The sequence below is a fragment of the Lactuca serriola genome, chromosome 5, assembly GCF_051521515.1.
Source record: "Lactuca serriola cultivar US96UC23 chromosome 5, Lser_US96UC23_V15, whole genome shotgun sequence".
Lineage (NCBI taxonomy): Eukaryota > Viridiplantae > Streptophyta > Magnoliopsida > Asterales > Asteraceae > Lactuca > Lactuca serriola.
The window spans coordinates 23,363,351-23,382,591 of record NC_136412.1 but is presented as its reverse complement, the minus strand read 5'-3'; the positions used below and the strand labels follow the sequence as shown (position 1 = coordinate 23,382,591).

At 35.1% G+C, this 19,241-nt stretch overlaps 2 protein-coding genes across 2 annotated transcripts; both read left to right on the top strand.

The window, feature by feature from the left end:
- Positions 1-4,293: 4,293 nt before the first annotated feature.
- On the top strand, positions 4,294-8,695 carry LOC145049380 (protein NO VEIN-like). The gene is made up of 4 exons (XM_078997796.1): positions 4,294-4,464; positions 4,532-4,582; positions 7,234-7,444; positions 8,058-8,695. Exons 1-4 carry the CDS (start codon positions 4,294-4,296, stop codon positions 8,693-8,695), a joined length of 1,071 nt encoding a protein of 356 aa, XP_078853922.1.
- Positions 8,696-8,702: 7 nt separating this feature from the next.
- LOC145049378 (uncharacterized) lies at positions 8,703-14,067 on the top strand. The gene is made up of 3 exons (XM_078997795.1): positions 8,703-10,904; positions 11,055-12,778; positions 13,965-14,067. The coding sequence occupies exons 1-3, from the start codon at positions 8,703-8,705 to the stop codon at positions 14,065-14,067; spliced, it is 4,029 nt and encodes a 1,342-aa protein (XP_078853921.1).
- The last annotated feature ends 5,174 nt before the right edge of the window (positions 14,068-19,241 follow it).

Here is a 19,241-nt window from a genome sequence, read left to right as displayed (position 1 = left end):
TACAAAGAAAACTGAGTGGGTCAGGCTTGGGAGCCTGGTGAGCATATAGGGTTTTCATCCCACAATGTTATATCATATATTTATAAATATAGAACATTCAAACTTGCACAATTTCACCATATAAAGGCAACTCTTAACCCACCCCATCGATCCTCACAATGACACGATCTAAACTCTCGTATCTAAAATTTTCCTCTTTACCTGATCCCTACTCATGGATCTAAAACTATCCTCTTCACCGATCCATACTCATGGATCTAAAACTAACCTTTTCACCGATCCATACTCACGGATCTAAAACTACCTGATCCATACTCACGGATCTAAAACTAACCTCCTGATCTGATCCATACTCCCGGATCAATAATTGTACCCAATCCATACTCCCGGAATAAGGACAATTAACTATACCCTAATCCTGATCTGATCCATACTCCCGGATCAATAACTGTGCCCAATCCATACTCCCGAACTAGGGACAATTAACTATACCTTAATCCTGATCTGATCCATACTCCCGGATCAATAACTGTGCCCAATCCATACTCCCGGACTAGGGACAATTAAGTTAGTCTTAATCCATACTCCCGAACTAATAACAAGTTTTATCTCTTTACCTGATTCATACTCGCTGAATAACTAGATCAACAACAACAACGTCAGGGCCTCTCATCTGTTTATCACACATCAACTATCTACCCATGTTCCACCCAACATATTAGTAGATAAAAATATATATTTTTATACATAGTTTAAAACCTGTATAACATTCTCATTCAATACCTATTCCACATAACAGATGAGGCACACCCACATAACACGTATTTCATAGAGAATAAATCAGATCTATGAGATAGAAGAAAGTGAATATACATTCACACACATAACAACAAAATTATACACATAATACGTATTTCGTATAAAATACTTCATAATTATGCGTTAGAAGAAAGTAACCACACACTCACTTGATCAGAAGATGATCGGACAGCACTACGACTTGCAGAAGTAGTATTCTTCGGTAGATCCGGAAGATCTCCACAAAAAACGGACTTCTCGCGGGCAGAGCTTCGGCTCGAGAATTGCACTTCTCGGGATCTCGGGAGCGTAAAACTTCTTTCTTAACTTGGATATGAGATCCGGGGTGTCGGGATGGCTTCGGGGGTTTACACGCAGAGCTTCGGCACAAAAACGAGGAGAAATGAGCAAATAAGTCCGGAACCCTCGCATCCTATTTATAGGAGGCTGGAGCCTCGGAGTACGCGGGGCGTACTGCGCGTAAGGCTCCGAAATCGTCACTGCATGCGTCATCCGAAGAACTCGAGTGCGAGGCGTGTCATGCTTCGCTGTACGCTGGGCGTACTTCGAATATGCCCGGTGACTCCCCTTCGGATAATGTCGGGATTTAATAATTAAATTTAATTATTAATTCTTTAATAAACTTCGAAAATTCATATCTTCTTCATACAAACTCCGTTTTCGACGTTCTTTATATCCACGCGAAGGTGAGACTATGCTCTACAACTTTCGTTTAGACTTCGTCGGCTAATTTTGACTTTATTTTTATTATTTATTTTTAATAGGCCGGGACAGAAAATTTCGTTATAAATTCATAACTTCTTCGTTTAACGTCCGTTCTCACCTAACTTTTTATCGCTTCGATACCAACAACGAGATCTTCGATTTTCATTTAGGTTGCTTCGGCTAAAAACCGCTCGATCTCAAATCGAGTACTTCGGGTTGCATACCGCTAAGTTGAAACTTAGAAAAATCATAACTTCCTCATACGAAGTCAGATTTGGACGTTCTTTATATGTACGGAATCCTTGTAACATATACTACAACCTAGTTAAGATTATTCTTTCAAAATAATCTTCCATCAAAAAGTCATTTTTGACGCTTAACGTCTTTAAATTGACTAGCCCTGATCTACGGACGTTACATTGTGGCAGATCTGTGTGAAGTGATAAGATTGGGTTATTTGGTGGAGTTTGATGGGGAAGCAATTGAGTTCCTAATGCAGATCAAGAATTTGCAGATCTTTGTGGAGGATCAAGACTACCTTTTTTCCACCTTTTTATCTTCATAGTCGGGTGTCTTATTTGATGAGTCACATGTATTTTTAGCTTATTAATTCATTGGGTTAATTGGTTTTGTGCATATTTAATTTATCTTTTTAGATAAATATTTATATTGCTTTGTTTTAGATAATTGCTTTTCCTAATCTAATTTGATATAATAGTGTTATTGCTCTTGTAATCTCCGTTTTTTATATATAAATAAATTTTACTTTTTTCATATTCATTGTTGCAGTGACTTTTTGTGTTCCGTATATCACTCTTTCAATGGTTTTCTTAATACTTAAGGCCGAACGGAACCGGGCGCAAGATGAGTCGCGGGAAGCTTCCCGCTTTGATGAACATCGCATCGGCGGTGCGGGGAGGAGGTTGGGGGTGGTGGTCGGAGTTTGATGCTTCAACTGAGGGTGGGATTAGGACAAACATGAAAGAGAGAATGAAACTTACTCAATCGATTAATATATTCGATGCGGTTCGGTTTTTTTCCGGGTTTTTATAACTAAAAACTGCATCGTACATAAAGTTTGTTGTTTTTGAAAAAACAAAAACCTCACTGTTGTTTTTTGTTGCAATTTCGATTTTGGCTGTTGGGTTCGATTATTTGCTTAGGTCGTAGTATGGAAAATGATAATTTAAGACAAATAAATTAAAAAACAATATAGAATAACATAACAAATAACTTTATCGGTAGCATACATTAACATCTTTGGATAGGTAAAATAAAGGAGCTTCTAGTTTACTGTTTATCCTTACCGCTATAAGCTAAGTTGAAGTGTTTTGATAGAAAACAGGAAAAATCAACTTATTGCGGTGGGATAAGCTAAATAAACTAATTTTAATAAGTATTCCCCCTATTGATTATAGCTTATTGCTTATTTCTAATCCAAACACTTTGCAAAAGCTGTTTTCTTTCACCACTAATAAGCTAATAAGCAATAATAAACAATAAACTAATAAGTTATAACCTAATTTAAGGCCCGAATTTTTGTATATTTTGTACTATCCTGTGTTCATATTTTGGCCCAATCATATTAGGTTAAGTCGTTAAGGAATGGATGATCAAGATGTACCAGGCGAGAGTGATTATGATATTTCCATCTCGATTCTCATAAATTCTTATGATACTCTATCATACGTTGATACGCAACAGAGGAAAGTTGCAAAAAAGAATGATGACAACCGAATTGATTTGAATCCTTCGCAGCAGTCTACCATATTACCATCTCGATTCTCGGTGACTCTATCATTATTAGTTCATGTCTTGTGGTTCTTTACCCCTCAAACTAGTTCTTCAATCTTTGTAATTTATATTTGCTGCAGTGTTGCTTCAATTTTACTCGACTACTTCGGTCCTATTTTCTCATCGGTAAACACCAAATACAAAAAATTTATGTGTTTTAGTCTTTTACATCCACGATGTTATTGAAACAATATCTCTCGTCTGCACACTCTTTCCCTCATTGGTTTTGCAAATTGTCTTTGTTATATGTTCATTTTAATTGCAATCTAATTTTAATTTGATGTATACTGATTTTTCTTGCTAATCATATTAACTGATGATGTCTAGTTAAAAAGAAATTTAATTCTTTAATGAATGGATCATCTGTGCTAATTTCTATGTTTTGAATTTTTTTTGATAATATATCAACATATCTCTCTAGATTTTACTTGCGAGCTGTTGATTTCTAAGAGAAATTTGCTTCAAGCGTTTTTGCTTTCTTTTTATGTTCTAACCATATAAGTTCATTTTGTTGGCTGTCTGCTGATGTATCTTAGTTATTTAGCCTTTGGGTTAAGGGGAGTAATAACATTTAAACATGATTTTTAAAATCAAAAGAACTTTTCCAATATTCTTTTGGTTATTTAGCTTTTAGGCTAAGGGGAATGGTACAATTTAAACATGATTTTTAAAATTAAAAGAACTTTTTTCAATATTCTTCGACCATAACCGATGAAACTGTCATGGATATAATGACAATACTTTTAGGGCCTAAATTTGATGAATTGCACAGGGCCCTTAAAATGTTAGGGCCGGCCAGCAAGGACTAGAACTGCAACTTCCCAACAAATCACCGCTAACAGAGATTCTTATCGGAAAACAGTCGGAAAACTCGGAATTAACATCCTTCAATTCCTCAATATTTTCGTCTTTGTGTGTGTTGGTTGTTTGTGGTTTGCTCACGGAGGAAGACGAATGTATCTTTGTAAAAATGAAATGGCGTCGACGACTTCGGCGGCGAGGAAACATGTGGAGAAGATACGGAAGACGAAGTTCTCCATCGGCGGAAAATCAAACCCTTTAACGGAGGATCTTCATCAGGCTGTTAAGAATCTGTCTGCCGAACTTTACGCCAAGGATGTTCATTTCCTAATGGAACTAATCCAGGTATTTAGCATAGCATCTCTCAGTTTTGTTGTATTTAATTCTTTTTTTCTGTTAATCTTTAAAGTAGAATCTGGTGTTCATACTTATGGATGCTTTCACTACGCATTTGATGTTTCTGGTTTGATATTTCTGCATGTAAACATTTAGAGTCGTTAATCGGTCGTTGCTTCTTGTTTTTTGAACTTGATCAGCGACCTGGTCCTGTGGTCCACCTGAATTACTTAAAGATCTTTGAAACTTTTTGTAATATATTTTAACAGTTATAAATTGATTTCTAGTTTTTGAAATATAAAAGGGAGTTATTAAATTCTGTGAAAATGCTAATAGCAACATATTTTCTATTTTTGTCTTGTTATTGCCATAAAAGATATTATTTTTTTTGTCATTATTCTAGTTTAGCCTATTGGTGGATCCATAACAAAATATATGAAGTAGCATACATAATTTTAGGGGTAGCACATCGGGTTACCCCAGGCCGGCCATTGGTTTAGCCATGACGACTATTTTTGTTCCTATTTGCTATTATTTTGAGAATCTTTTCATTTTTTACCCTTTGGCCTGTTATCACTAGGTTAGATAGGTTAGATGTGACATGTTAGGGTTAATGTTATAAAAGTCATTATTTCTTCGTCCTCATTCGGTTTTAACCTTATTCTTTATTTGCCGTTATTTTTTGAAAAACTTTTCATAAAATCCATATCTTTCTACATTCATTTTTATGTTAATGTGGCATGTTACTAGGTTTATGCAATGCAACTTAATAAAAATTAAATATCATAATTTTATAAAATTAATGTTTTTGGCACCTATCTTATAAATGTGTAACATTTTTCAGGTTGTATCCAAATGTATATGATTGTTATATCAACAACCAAAAAGCACAAGTGATCAGATGGCATACAAAAAAAATCATGTTGCTTATAATTTACAAACATATGATCGATACTTTTATCTTCAAATGTGGAATTTAAAAATAGGTGAAACTAGAGAATTACAAACATATGAAAAGTTTTTATTAAAAATAATGGCAAATAGAGAGCAACAAAGAGGTTACAGCTAAATAGAATAGTAACAAATAAATAATGGCTTTTATGATATTAACCCAACATGCCACGTCAGCCAAACCGACATATCAGTTGGTAACCGGCCGAAGGATAAAAAACGAAAAGTTTTTTAAAAATAATGCTAAATAGGAACTAAAATAAAAGTTCGGGCTAAAATAGAATAATGATGTATAAATAATGGTGTTTATGACATTAACCCTTTTTCTATTGCACTTTCAAATTATTTTTTATGGGATTGTACTTCAATAAATTTTATTGGCATTAGCAACAAGTAACCTCCTGATTAATGTAAACAAGTTTTATGCAATTTTTTTGTCCACATAAATGGCACACATGTTATTTACTGCTGACATGGCAATAAAGAAATTCATATTTTCTTAATGAAGAATTGTTCACATCATGATTTTTCTTATATAAGATTGTTCTTTAATTGTATATAGCATCAAACTTGCATATTTATGCAAGTATACATGTTGAATTACAAAAAGATAACAAAAACTAAGCATTAGTATTTAGTGGAGTGGATGTAATGATGACAACGGATATTAGGTGATTCTACCTTGAATAAGTCCCCAAAAATGTTGCAGTTCTAATCGGAGGTCGAGTTACTAATTTTACTAATGTACTACCATGAATGTAGGTCAATTTGCTTTTTCTTAGCCATAGCTTGTATCGAACACCTAAAAAGCACTAAGGTGCTGTTTGTTTTTTTGAAGTCAAAATGTCTGCAGTCTGCGGACCACATCTGCAAGCCTCTGCAGCAGAAGAGGTGGACCAAATGTCTGCAGTCTGCAATAAGAAGACTGTTTGTTTTTAACGTCTGCAGCTGTTAAAATAAATTAATTTTTCAAACTTAATTTCATGTCATAAAGATTAAAAATGCATTTTCAGCAAAAAGAGAAAGAAAAAAAAAAACGGGTGGTCTTTTTTTTTTTTTGGTTAAAATGAGGTCTGAAGACCTTTGAAGACAGTGGCCCATGTCTGCGCCAGGAAGACCTCGTGCAGACGTTTTTTGGTCTGCGCACTTCCAAAAAACAAACACTCTACGAGGGCATATGTCTGCGCGGCACAGACAAAAGTGGTTGCTCAGCTCTTCACAAAAAAAACAAACAGCCCCTAAATCTCCGGAACTTACTTAAGATTCTATTTCTACTATAAAGCATAGAACTTCAATAGAAAACAAGTGAAGTGTCAACTACCACGGTTTCTGGTGAGACAATATATAACATATGAAACAGAAGCTCACAACATTGTTGCTGTCTCATAACCAAATAAACTATGTATACATGAGTTCTATGATTAGTATCATGTGTATGATTATTTTACAATTCAATACTAAATAATAAAAATAAAATCGAAGAGAGGGAAATATGTTAGTAAGCAAGAACATGATATTTTCCATGGCATCATAACTTTCCATGTCAGCGAAAAGACATAAATAGATAAAAAGATACAACATGCATGTAGCAGGTTACCTATTGTCCTATTGCTAGAATGGGTAATTTTTCTGAAGTAAAAGGCCCTAATAAGGAATAATTTGTCACTATAATGGTGTGTGATAAGTAAAAATAAATTTATAACGTTTTAATAGAAAGTACATTCCTATTTCTTGCATTTAACTATATATATATATATATATATATATATATATATATATGTGTGTGTGTGTGTGTGTGTGTGTGTGTGTGTGTGTGTTGTTTCACAGAATGTGGAGGATAACGAGTATCCGAAAGAGGTTGATCCTTCCTTGGAGTTTGTGATTACCTCAAAAGACATAACAAACACAGGAGCTCCAGCGACACTTTTAATTTTTAACAACGAAAAAGGGTTTTTATCAAAGAATATCGATTCAATTTGTAGCGTTGGACGTTCTACTAAGAAAGGCCTCCGTAAGTGTGGTTATATAGGAGAGAAAGGTACTTCTAATTCTTATGTCTATCTTATTCTTTTATAGCCTACTTTGTTTTCCTGTTATCAGTTATCGCTTATCAAAAATCAAGACTCTTTATCATCATCATCTTCATTTTTGGTTTTGAAACATATTGATATATTGTTGCTTTAGAAACAGATTTTGCTCATATTTTGTAACAATGTAATGGAAGAAAATATTGGACGAACTTCTTATTTTTGGATGAACTTCCATCTAGGTACCTTAAACTTTAATTTCTTGTAGAGGTATTAGCACTGAAGTTTCATTTTTGTTCCTTTTATGTGAAAAAAGGTAAAATGTAATTTGTTACTTGGTTTACTATTGACTTCATGATGATGATGCATCAATGACATGGAAACATATTTAGAATAATTTCATTAAATAATAATTATTAACAAACTTCAAAAAGAATTTAGTTTCCAATATTGCAGTGGAACCATATTAAAGTATTGGGGTATTTAAGTGGAACAAAAACGAAACATGAGTGATAAAACCTTTTTAAAGGAAGTTTAAGGTACCTAGGTAGAACAAACCCAAAACTTCATTACTATTTGATGACATCACTTGTTCTGATACATTGTCAAATATTTCATGATCAGGAATTGGATTCAAGAGTGTCTTTCTGATAACAGCTCAACCATACATTTTCAGTAATGGGTATCAGATACGGTTTAACGAAAAGCCTTGCCAGCAGTGTAACCTTGGTTATATTGTTCCTGAATGGGTCGAGGGGGATTCAATTCTATCTGCCATTCAAAGGGTATATGGATCGGCTTCTCCACTTCCAACCACAACTCTAGTATTGCCTTTAAAGCCAGAGAAAGTCAAACCAGTCAAGGATCAGCTTTCAAGTATCCATCCTGAAGTTCTCTTGTTTCTTTCAAAGATAAGGTGGCTTTCTGTGAGGGAAGTGAATGAGGATTCTAGGCTTAACACTGTAAGCGCAGTATCCATTTCCAAAGAGAAAAACTTTGTTACTGCAAAGAACATGGATGCTGATTCCTACACACTCCATCTAACTGCTGGTGATGGAGTTGACAGAGAATGTGGGTACTACATGTGGAAACAAAGATTTCCTGTGAAGCTTGAAAATAAAGTTGAAGCTAGAATGGAGATAGATGAATGGTCAATCACCTTTGCTTTTCCAAATGGGGAAAGGCTCAAAAGAGGTTCAAGTTTGCCTGGAATCTATTCCTTTTTACCAACAGAAACACTTTCCTTTCATAATCCAAGCTGATTTTCTCATGGCATCTTCAAGGGAAAATATCCTCTGGGACAACAGATGGAACCAGGGAATTCTTGATCTTCTTCCTGTTGCTTTTATAAATGCGTTTACCTCGTTGGTGAAATCAACAAAAAATGCATCTTTTGTTTCCAGTCTCCCAAACATGTTTCACTTCTTACCTATCAACAAGTCATCTCATCCAAAGCTGAACAATGTCAGGGACACCATTAAAGCAAAGTTGATGAACGAGAGTATTGTCCCATGTGAGTCTTTCACTACACAGAAGCTGTTCCAGAAACCCAATGAAGTTGGTAGGCTGAAGCCCGCCTTTTGGAGCATAATCAACAAGGCAAGGAGCCAAAAGGTGAGTTTTTGCAATGATTCATCATGTGGAACCTATCTTCTTGCTTCTTCACTCGATAAAAAAGAGTACAACGCTGTTCTGGATTTTTTGGAGATTAAACTTGTTAAGCATCAATGGTATGCAAGATTCATTGTGAGCTCTAAGCTTGCAATGGGTGTCTCAGAGGATGTTTATATACAGCTTCTGGTATTCATCGCAGAGAATTGGGGGTTTGATTTTTACCAAACCGACATCATGAAAACACCATTGATCAAGTATGTTGGGGGAGATGGGAAGGTTGATTTAGTTACTCTGGGTACAAACAAGTTGCTAGCTTCTGATTATGATGATATTTCATGGTTGATTAATTGGAACAAAGAGTTCCAAGGTTCAACTGGTAAACATTTTTTACCTAAATCCACACAAGAAGCCATAAGATCATGTGCAAAGAAGTCAACACTAGTGAAGTGGCTTAAAGAGAAAGCAAATGTTAATTTTGTCAGTGTTTATGAATATGCTCTTCATCTTCTTACTAGTAGTTCAGTTAACAGAGACCACAAGCTGGCTGTCACTTATGCTCATTTCCTCTACAGGTCTTTACAAAAGAAGTACTTGGAGGAATATCAGGTTCAGAGTCTGTGTAGTGAGATGCCGATTGATGATAACTATGGGAATGTAACTCAAACAAGAAGTGGAGTTCTTGTACCTTCCAAAGGAAGCAGATGGGTGGAGCTGATTGGTTCAAATCCTTGGAGGCAGCATAATTATGTTGAGCTGGGTGAAGATTATACACGTCGTGTCACCTATTTTGGTGATGCTACTTCAGGCCAAGAGCTTGTTTCGTTTCTTCAAAAATATGTTGGAGCTTCTGATGTTCCTAATCTATTCCCCCCTAATGCTGCTATTCCTACTCTCTCTACTCTCACTAAAAAAAACACATTCCTGCTTCTAGAGTGGCTTCACTATATAAGGACAAAGGGGAGTACATTACCAGAAAGGTTTTTGTCTTCAATAAAAAATAGCAGCTGGTTGAAGATCTCTTCGGGCAGTGGTTCTGGCTATCGCCCACCATCAGAGTCATTCATGCCAGACTCATCAATCGGGAATCTTGTAAAGAAAGGTTCGAATCTTGTTGATGTCCCATTGATTGATTTGAAATTTTATGGTGTTGGGATGAAGGATTACAAAGAAGAGTTACGAACAATTGGTGTTGGGTTTGAGAATGCAGAAGCCTGTGAACATATCGGTAAGCGTCTCATGTCTCTTGCAGCTAATTCTAATCTTAAAAGAGACGATTTCATTTCGATACTCAAGTTCATTAAGTATCTAGGAGCGAATTATATCTCCCCTGCTGAGTTCATTAGAAGTATCAGAGGAGGAAAGTGGGTTAAGACATCTCGAGGTGATATGACTCCTAACAATTCTGTTTTATTCAGTCAAGAATGGAATGCTGCTTCACAGATAAGTGACATTCCATTCATAGATCAAAATTACTATGGGAATGACCTAATTTCTTTCAAGGAAGAACTTCAACTACTTGGTGTGGCTGTGAAGTTCAACCAGAGGTATCAGCTTGTTGTAGATTACCTCAAGTCCTCATCTTCACTGGCTTCTTTGTCATCTGAAGCCATGTTACTCATATTAACATGCATTAAGAGTTTGGTATCTTCAGATAAGCTTGTCCAAGAGATTAAAAATACGAAATGCTTGAAGACAAATTTGGGTTACAGATGCCCATTTGGATGTTTCTTGTTGAATCCAGAATCTCAGTGGGGCTGCCTTCTTCAAGTCTTTGGATCATTCCCGGTTCTTGATGTACAGTTTTATGGGAGATCAATCTTTTCGATGTCGAATGAATTAAAGAAAATCGGTGTCATGGTGGACTTTGAGGATGCCAGTTAAGAATTTACTCGCACTTTCAAGCAACAGGCTTTGCTATCTTTAATCAAAAAAGAACACGTCCTTCAATTTCTGCAATGCTATAGGAAGCTAAAGAGGCATGATATCAAGTTTTCTTTTGATTTCCAGAACTGCATTTCAAAAGAGAAATGGCTACGAACGAGACTTGGTGACTACAGATCTCCAAAAGAGTGCATTCTTTTTGGTAAAGATTGGGAACCATTTTCTCCAATCTGCCACCTTCCCTTCATTGATGACAGCAACAACTTTTATGGTAGTGGGATCCATGAATATCGTGCAGAGCTGAAGAGGTTGGGTGTTATCACGGATTTCAAAGATGGTGCCAAGTTTGTGTCTAATGGTTTTTTCTTACCTCAAGATTGCAGTAGCCTTACTCCTGCAAATGTTTACGCCCTGCTTGATTCTGTTAAGAAACTGAAAGAAGAGAGTGGAACGGATCTTCCTGCTGAATTCCTAGAGAAAGTTTCTCAAAAGAATTGGTTAAAAACCTATTTTGGCTACAAACGTCCTGATGAGTGCTTGCTTTTCGATTCTTCCTGGGATTCCTTGTTGAAATGCAAAGATGGTCCTTTTATCGATGAAGGATTCTATGGAACTCGCATTGGATCCTACAGAAAGGAGCTTAATGCTTTAGGAGTTATCACCGATTCCAACAAGGAATGCCAGTTGCTTGCTGGTTACCTCAACTCTCACACCAATTTTGAAACAATTTCTCGAATATATAATCACTTGTCTACATTAAAGTGGGAGCCTGCTGACGAAGACAAGAAAAGGATTTGGATCCCTAGAGGAAGGTGGGTAATGCCTGAAGATTGTGTTCTTCATGACGATAACAACCTATTTGGTGAACAGCTGAACGTTTTGGAGAATTGCAAGTATGAAGACAAGATTCTCGGCTTCTTTGCGAAAACTTTCAATGTGAAAGTTCGTCCCTCGGTTGAAGACTACTGTAAGCTTTGGAAGACATGGGAAACTTCAGGACGCCAGATAACACATGAGGAATGCTGTGCCTTTTGGGAGTTTGTGGTCCGAAATTGGTACCCAAGAACAGAAAATACTTTCAAGAACTACTTATGGAAACTCCCTGTTTTGGATCCTACTTCCAATGGAATTTTTCTGGTTGATAAGCGTGATCTGTTTATTGGTGATGATCTTTTCTTGACTGATCTGTTTAAAAGCTGTTCTCGTCGCATTTTCGTATGGTTTCCTCAACCCAGTCAGAAAACCCTAACCCGAACCAAGCTTGTGGAGATCTACACCAGACTTGGTGTTCGTGCATTGTCTGAATCTGTAAAGAAAAACACATCTGATATCGATCATGATGCATTCAAGCCGGTTGATTCAAAAGAAAAGATAATAAAAAAAGGGTTGTTAAAACTCATTCTGGGCTTTCTTGCTGATCCTAAACTTAAAATGGAGGCAGATAAGAGACATGAAGCTGTTAGCCGTTTAATAGCAACCGAAGTTGTTGAGACATTGAAAAAGATGACCATCCGTTACAGACTTTCTTTATCATCTGGAGATGTGTTGGATGTGGAATCAAGGAGAATGGTACGTTGGGACAAACAGCACTTCAAATTATATATGCAGAAGATGGAGAGATCTTCGGGTCATAAAAATGTTATGGAATATGCGTTTCATTTTGCTGAAGAAATAGCGGAGGGAGTGTTGTGGGAGAATGAAGAGCTTGTTCCAGATCTGTGTGAACTGATCCGATTGGGTTATATGGTGGAGTTTGAAGAGGAAGAAATTGATTTCCTGATGAAGATGAAGAATCTGCAGATCTTTGTGGAGGATCAGACTACCTTTCTTCCACATTCTTCTCTCCAAAGGTATGCTCTTCACCTGTTTTTACCTTATTCCCTCTTTTGTATTATCTATTATTATAACGTGTTTCCTAATAATAACATAACGATTAGCTAATTAATATTTACTTCATATATATATATATATATATATATATATATATATATATATATATATATATATATATATAATGTGTAGGGGAATTCACAAGAAATACCAATTAGCCCCAGGGGCAGGAAGAGGAGGGGACAGAATTCTATGGAGCCTTCTTCCTCTTCTTATGAGTTACAAAGTACAGGGAGTCGAAAACGAAGAGACACCGTATCCCTGACCCCAGTCACAATTGTAATCCCGGATTGACAATCCCTTTGACTTTTAAGGTATCAACTTTTTGTTCCTTTTATTTGTTGTTTGTTTAGAACTCCTGGAAATTTTATAAAATAAAATAAGTAAATAAATAAATAGCTGGACAAAAGAAACTAGCACTTGAGGAAAATGATTCAAGGAACTTAAAAGAAATGAAAACAGTAACATTCTTGCATTATGCATAGAAAGGAAAGGCCCAACCAAGGGACAGAAAAAGCAACGAAGTTTAGGGGGCCCAACAATAATAGCAACCAAAATTAGTGAACACTTGGAATTTGATTTAACTTTTTTTTTAACAGGTCATTGTACCTTAAAAACACTTTACACTTGGTTGATAATTGACATTTCGAAATATGTGAATGCCAATATAATCTGACATTGCTATTTCTTGCTGATAGTCTTTTTATGTACAAATTTTTACGTTTTGTGTTTTAATTAGCTGCAGGATCGGGAAAGCATAACAAATCAGTCGGTCATGGACTTATGGTAGTGATTGATGCGTAAAGTGGCAAAAAGTTAGTTGGCGAAGCTTTTTGGTATGAATGTTTATCTAGTTAATGCCCCAATCTCCAATATGGTAATATCTTCCTTATTTTCCCAATCTAAGTTGTTTTAACTTTTTTTATTTAATGATATGGAACAAAGTCATGACGATTGGTTAAATTGGCAAAGCTTTTTGTTGTGTGATATTTCACAACTTTGAATTTCACATTGGTTATCAAATTTGCATATAACTAGGCAGTTGGTAATCGATCAAAGTTCTCATTTGTTTAAAGCAGTTTTATCAGCTACTTCATACAAAAATTAAGCATGCATTTCTATAAGAAATCAATATTCTATATACAGGTGGTTAATGGTTCAAACTGTGTACGCCCAAAATATCAATGTTGCATCACGATTTACCCTCCACATGATGGGTCGTGGAGCGGGTTCAGCATGGGCTGTTTAGGGTGTGGCTTACCCTTTTTTCAATATTCATCTTGATTTTAGATAAACATTCTTGAAGCATTTATCACAAGAAAATTTTACTTGCATATTTAAATTAAATAATATAACAATCATCATGCAACAAATCATTTTCATATGTTTAAACAAAACATTTTAATCGAGTTCGGTAGATGGTTATCACATCTGGAGAGAAATTCAAACAATTGTACAAAATGTTGACACTTTAGCATGTGTTAGAGATAAGATTGAGGCACGCAATAAAGAAAACAATACGCAAGCAAGGAAACAATAGGAGTACAAGAGATTCTAACATGGTGTGTCCAAGAATTGGACACTTACTCTACGTGGCACAATGTTAATCATTCCATCCAATTTTGGATGATTCCTTTTTCTTTTCCACCAACTGATCAACTCTGAAGAATGTTGATGTTGCAGGATATCCAACCATTCTCTTGGAGGTTCAAGGTCAACAATCTTTTAGCACAAATTAGAATAATAAAAGCTTTCTCAAATACTACACTTGATGATGCTATTCGGAGCATAACAAGTGCTAGAACTTATGAAACATTGAGATAGTGTTTGGTAGACTAGCTAAAAGCTAACTACCTTATCAAGTTATCTAAAATATCTTTCTAAAAAAATAGCATATTAACAACATTAGTTGCCTGACCAAATGTTACATTGCAATAAGCTAAAATATAATCCGTCTTATAAGAGTATCTCTAGTGATAAGCTTATATTAAAGGTCAAAAATATTTTTACCTTACTATTTTATCATTATTGACCTCTAATTAAATTGTTTTTTTAATGGTTAAACTTTTTTACGACTTTTTTTATTATTAATTTAACTACTTTATACTTATATATCTAAAATGTTATATAATAACCCTTCATTTAATTAATCGTTTTTTAAACATATCGTATGTTAATATAAAATAAAACATTCACTCACGTACGATTCATATAGTAATATATTACTATAGTATATATTTATATATATTATATATTTGTTTATCTATATACTTTAGATTAATAATAAATACTTAAAGTAAATATATGAGATAAAATGAAATTGTAAAGCCCTGTTCCGAATTGACTTCTAGTCTAAGGATGTGGCCCGAAGATTGGTCATCATAAGGATTAGGGCTTTTGAAAAAGTAGGATCTAGGCCCATTTGGGTGCGGGTGATGTATTATAAGTGATTCGGGTGTTCGATCCGTGTTTCGGAGCCAAGGGGTATATCGGTAAAGTGGTAGTTCGAGCTCTTTATGAAGTTTGGATTTTTGTTCAGAAGGTTTTGAGGTGAGGATAAGTTGATGGATGCGTAGAGCTTCTCTCCACCTTTTCGTGGATATAAGGATCGTCAGAATCGGGCTTATAACGAAGAAGTTATGGTCTTCGAAGTTTCATGGTTTTCAGGCGTACATGTAACGTCCGTAGATCCGGGCTAGTCAATTTAGAGATAATAGGGGTCGAAAACGACTTTTCGACAAAATATTATTTAGAATAAATAATCTTAACCAAGTTGTAGGATATGTCTCAAGGGTTCCGTATGTGACATCCCCATTTTCACGGCCAGAAAAGACCGATTTTGTTTATGTTTTATTAAAATCAGAGTACCTCTTTTAATAAAAATGTTGCGGAATTTTTTCCCAGTAAAACATGATAAATACGTTATCAAAGCATTTCCGAAGAAAAATATTTTTATTCACTTTAAAACATTTGGGATGTCATCGTCACTACAGAAACATAAACATAAACAAAACTTAAATTCATTATCACTAGTGATTTATATCTCCTTCATCTCTCAGTGTAATGTGACTTCATAACAACACTTGTGATATAAATAAACTGAGTGGGTCAGGTTGGGAAACCTGGTGAGTACATAGGGTTTTCAACCCACAATAATATAATTATTATGTTTAAACAATTAAGCAATCAACTCTATTACTCATCCCCATTATCTTCTTTATTCTTAAGGATCTACCCTAAGAATCAGCTATTCCTCGTTCATTTATTCCTAAGGATCATCCTAAGGAATCGGCACGAAGTCCATCGTTGTCGCGGTTTACACAACAGGCACTAAGTATGCATAGTCGCCAGGATTTAGGCATCAAGTCTGCATGATCGCCAATGTTTACACAACGGGCACCAAGTCTACATAGTCGCGAGGGTTTAGGCATCAAGTTTGCATGATCGCCAAGGTTTAGGCACCAAGTCTGCATGGTCGCCAAGGTTTAGAGTACACCGGGTGAACAAATCGTTCACAACACCTACAGGTTGCGAGCCTGCTAGTGTTCCACTGGACTGTCTAAAATAGTTTGTGGTTGTCATCCATACTCTGCTGAATGACAGGGCCATCGTTTGGGAAAAGGCTTCTCACATCGTCCACCTCTCACCCTCACCTCGTGGTCTATAACACCTCTCAACTCATCATCAAACTCATATTCCATCTATTACATCTACCCATGTTTTACCCCAACATTATCGTAGATATAAAATACATATACAGTTTAAATCATTTAAAACATGTATAAAATCGTTCATCCGGCATAGACAGCAAATATTCAGATAATATGCACACATAGCACGTAATTTATATAAAATACTTTATATCTATGTGTAAGATGAAAGTAACTATGCACTCACCTGAGAAGGTGGTGACTCGGTACTCGGACAACGCTTCGTTTACTTTAAAATAATTTCCTTTGACGAAACCTAGTATTATTACCACTAGATTTTAGTCTAATATTTACTGTGACTAATTATTAGTCTTATTATTATTATATAAGCGTCTAAACAATACTTTACAACCACTATGTACAGACAGAGGTCAAACATAAAACACCGGAGGGCATGACCATTTTGGCGTATAACACTTCTGAAATCCAACAATCCTATGCGGCCCTTTAAACCAGATTCCCCGTACCGTGAGTAGTTAAAAAGATATTATAACGACACTTAGATAAGTCATAATAATAACTCAAATATTTATTATAAGTTCATAATAACAATATTAATTTTAAATATAAGCTATATTAAAATAGGGTAAGCATAACTTACTTACAAGGGGATTTTAGCTAGGAGTCGGGATCTATAGGGGCAGAACTTCGTCGCTGAATCTTTCTAAGAAAGATTCGTGCAGCGCTTCAACGCTCACCTTACTATACTAAAAACTACAGAAAGAGAAATCGAATCACGAGGGACCGAAATGTTCGGGGGATAAGGAGAGAAAGACTCTTGAATCAAGAGAATGGTGCAAGAAATATGAGAGCCCAAGGCTCTTATTTATACTAATTGAAATTTCAAAAACTACCCTCCATAATTACTTAATGACCTTTTAGTTTTTTTTTTTTTTTATGAAAACAGCCTTCAATTAAAGAAACTCACCCAACACAGCAAGAAACTATGAGGGGAGAAATAAGGTCAAAATGTTTCAGAACAAACCGAAAAATGTAAACAATTACAGTGGGAAGGGACAGACAGTGAAAGCCTCCCACTTACACATCTCTTCACTATTTCTAAATTTAAACCACATATACACCATTGACTTAATTTGGTTCACCACTCCGTTTGGATTTGTGAAGTTCTTCTGAAATATCTTGTTGTTTCTTGCTTGCCAAATTGCCCACCATGTGCCATAGCATATAGCAGTCAGTTTCTTCCTCTTTTTTGGACATCTACCCCAGCTTGCAGCAAATTGAAGTATTTCTCCTACATTCTGAAATTGTATCTGATTGATATGGCACCAGTCGAAGATACTTCTGAATATTGACACCGCAAAAGGACATTTTACCAATAGATGATCATTATATTCTGTTAGATAATTATGTGACCACTTCATATATATGTAATGTTATCATGAAATCAATTTATTATGGTAAGAATATAAATTGTTGATGGACCGATTTATAGAATATTTACTTACCATGTGGATTGAGTTCCCGGTTTGACTCAAGATCCTCAAGATCCCTTCCATCTCTCACATTAGGGTTTATATCCATCTATAAATACATGTGATGAGGAGTAAATCAAGACACACGAAAATACACTAAGAAATTCGTATGGTTCATTGTTGGGGGATTTTAGAGAGAACTCTTGAGATCAACTGGAAAACTCTTCTTAGTCTGTAGATCCAAAAATCTCAATGGAACAATGTATGTAATCATTCTTTCATGTTTAAGTTTTCTTTTAATCAGATTCGAGATTAAAGATCCAAAGTTTATGCTTCCGCGTTTTATGTTTTGGTTATGAAAATAACCAACAATTGGTATCAGAGCTAACTCAAATATGTTATCAGAAAATTATGTTTGGGTATAAGATTTATAAATTTTTTTGGTTATTTTAAGATCGATATGTTTTTTTTTTTGGCTTGAAATCTTTAAAATGGGTTTGAAGTTTACCTACCTGTAAGGTCATAAGATTTCTTGAAACTCCAAAGTTATTAAAATAAATAAACAAAATAAGCAGGCATGTTTTTTCTCGATGTAAAAAAAAATAATAAAAAAAAAAAATAACAGTTGATCTTAATTCCCCTAGTCGTCTTGCTGCTTCCGATGTTATACATATGGCTGATATATGCTTTAAATTTAGGAAAACTTATTTAATATTAAATGGGATACTCATCCAATAATTTCCTTTGTAAAAGCACCCATCTGGATTACTTCTAGTTTTTCATGGATGTGTTGGTAGTGTTTACCATGCATGTTGCGTGTGTATATGTTATACTAATTCACCATTTTGTCTATTGGTCATCTTTGTAATGTCAGACCAAAGAGTAATTCACAAAAAGGCTGCATTTGATAATAAGGATTTTAGATCAAGATGTGTTTCACAGGGGCAATTTGAAACTTTTGTTTTGATATAATTAACGAAAATATTAAATAGAGTTTTCAAATAAGTTAATCCCACAATATTGTTAAAATTCTTCCGCTATTATTGATAATGCTTATCACTTTTGAGTTTTGATAATCGTGATGGTGATTATTTTTTTGGTCGACGTTTGAAGGACTTATGGAACCCGTTTTTTTTATTGTATATATTTTCGTGATTTCATAAGGTTCAATTTTTTTAGCACATACGATTATATAGGGATTACATTATGATATATTTTGATTTTATTGTTGTTGTTTCTATTACAACAATGTCCATGTAATTATCTTCATAATTTAATTG

Coding starts and splice junctions, on each gene's coding strand:
- LOC145049380 (XM_078997796.1), top strand. CDS start 4,294: ATGGCGTCGACGACTTCGGCGGCGAGGAAACATGTGGAGAAGATACGG. Junction 4,583..7,233: donor CTACGCATTTGATGTTTCTG/GTTTGATATTTC, acceptor GTTGTTTCACAG/AATGTGGAGGATAACGAGTA. Junction 7,445..8,057: donor TGGTTATATAGGAGAGAAAG/GTACTTCTAATT, acceptor TTTCATGATCAG/GAATTGGATTCAAGAGTGTC.
- LOC145049378 (XM_078997795.1), top strand. CDS start 8,703: ATGGCATCTTCAAGGGAAAATATCCTCTGGGACAACAGATGGAACCAG. Junction 10,905..11,054: donor TAAAGAAAATCGGTGTCATG/GTGGACTTTGAG, acceptor TTTGATTTCCAG/AACTGCATTTCAAAAGAGAA. Junction 12,779..13,964: donor CCACATTCTTCTCTCCAAAG/GTATGCTCTTCA, acceptor TTCTATATACAG/GTGGTTAATGGTTCAAACTG.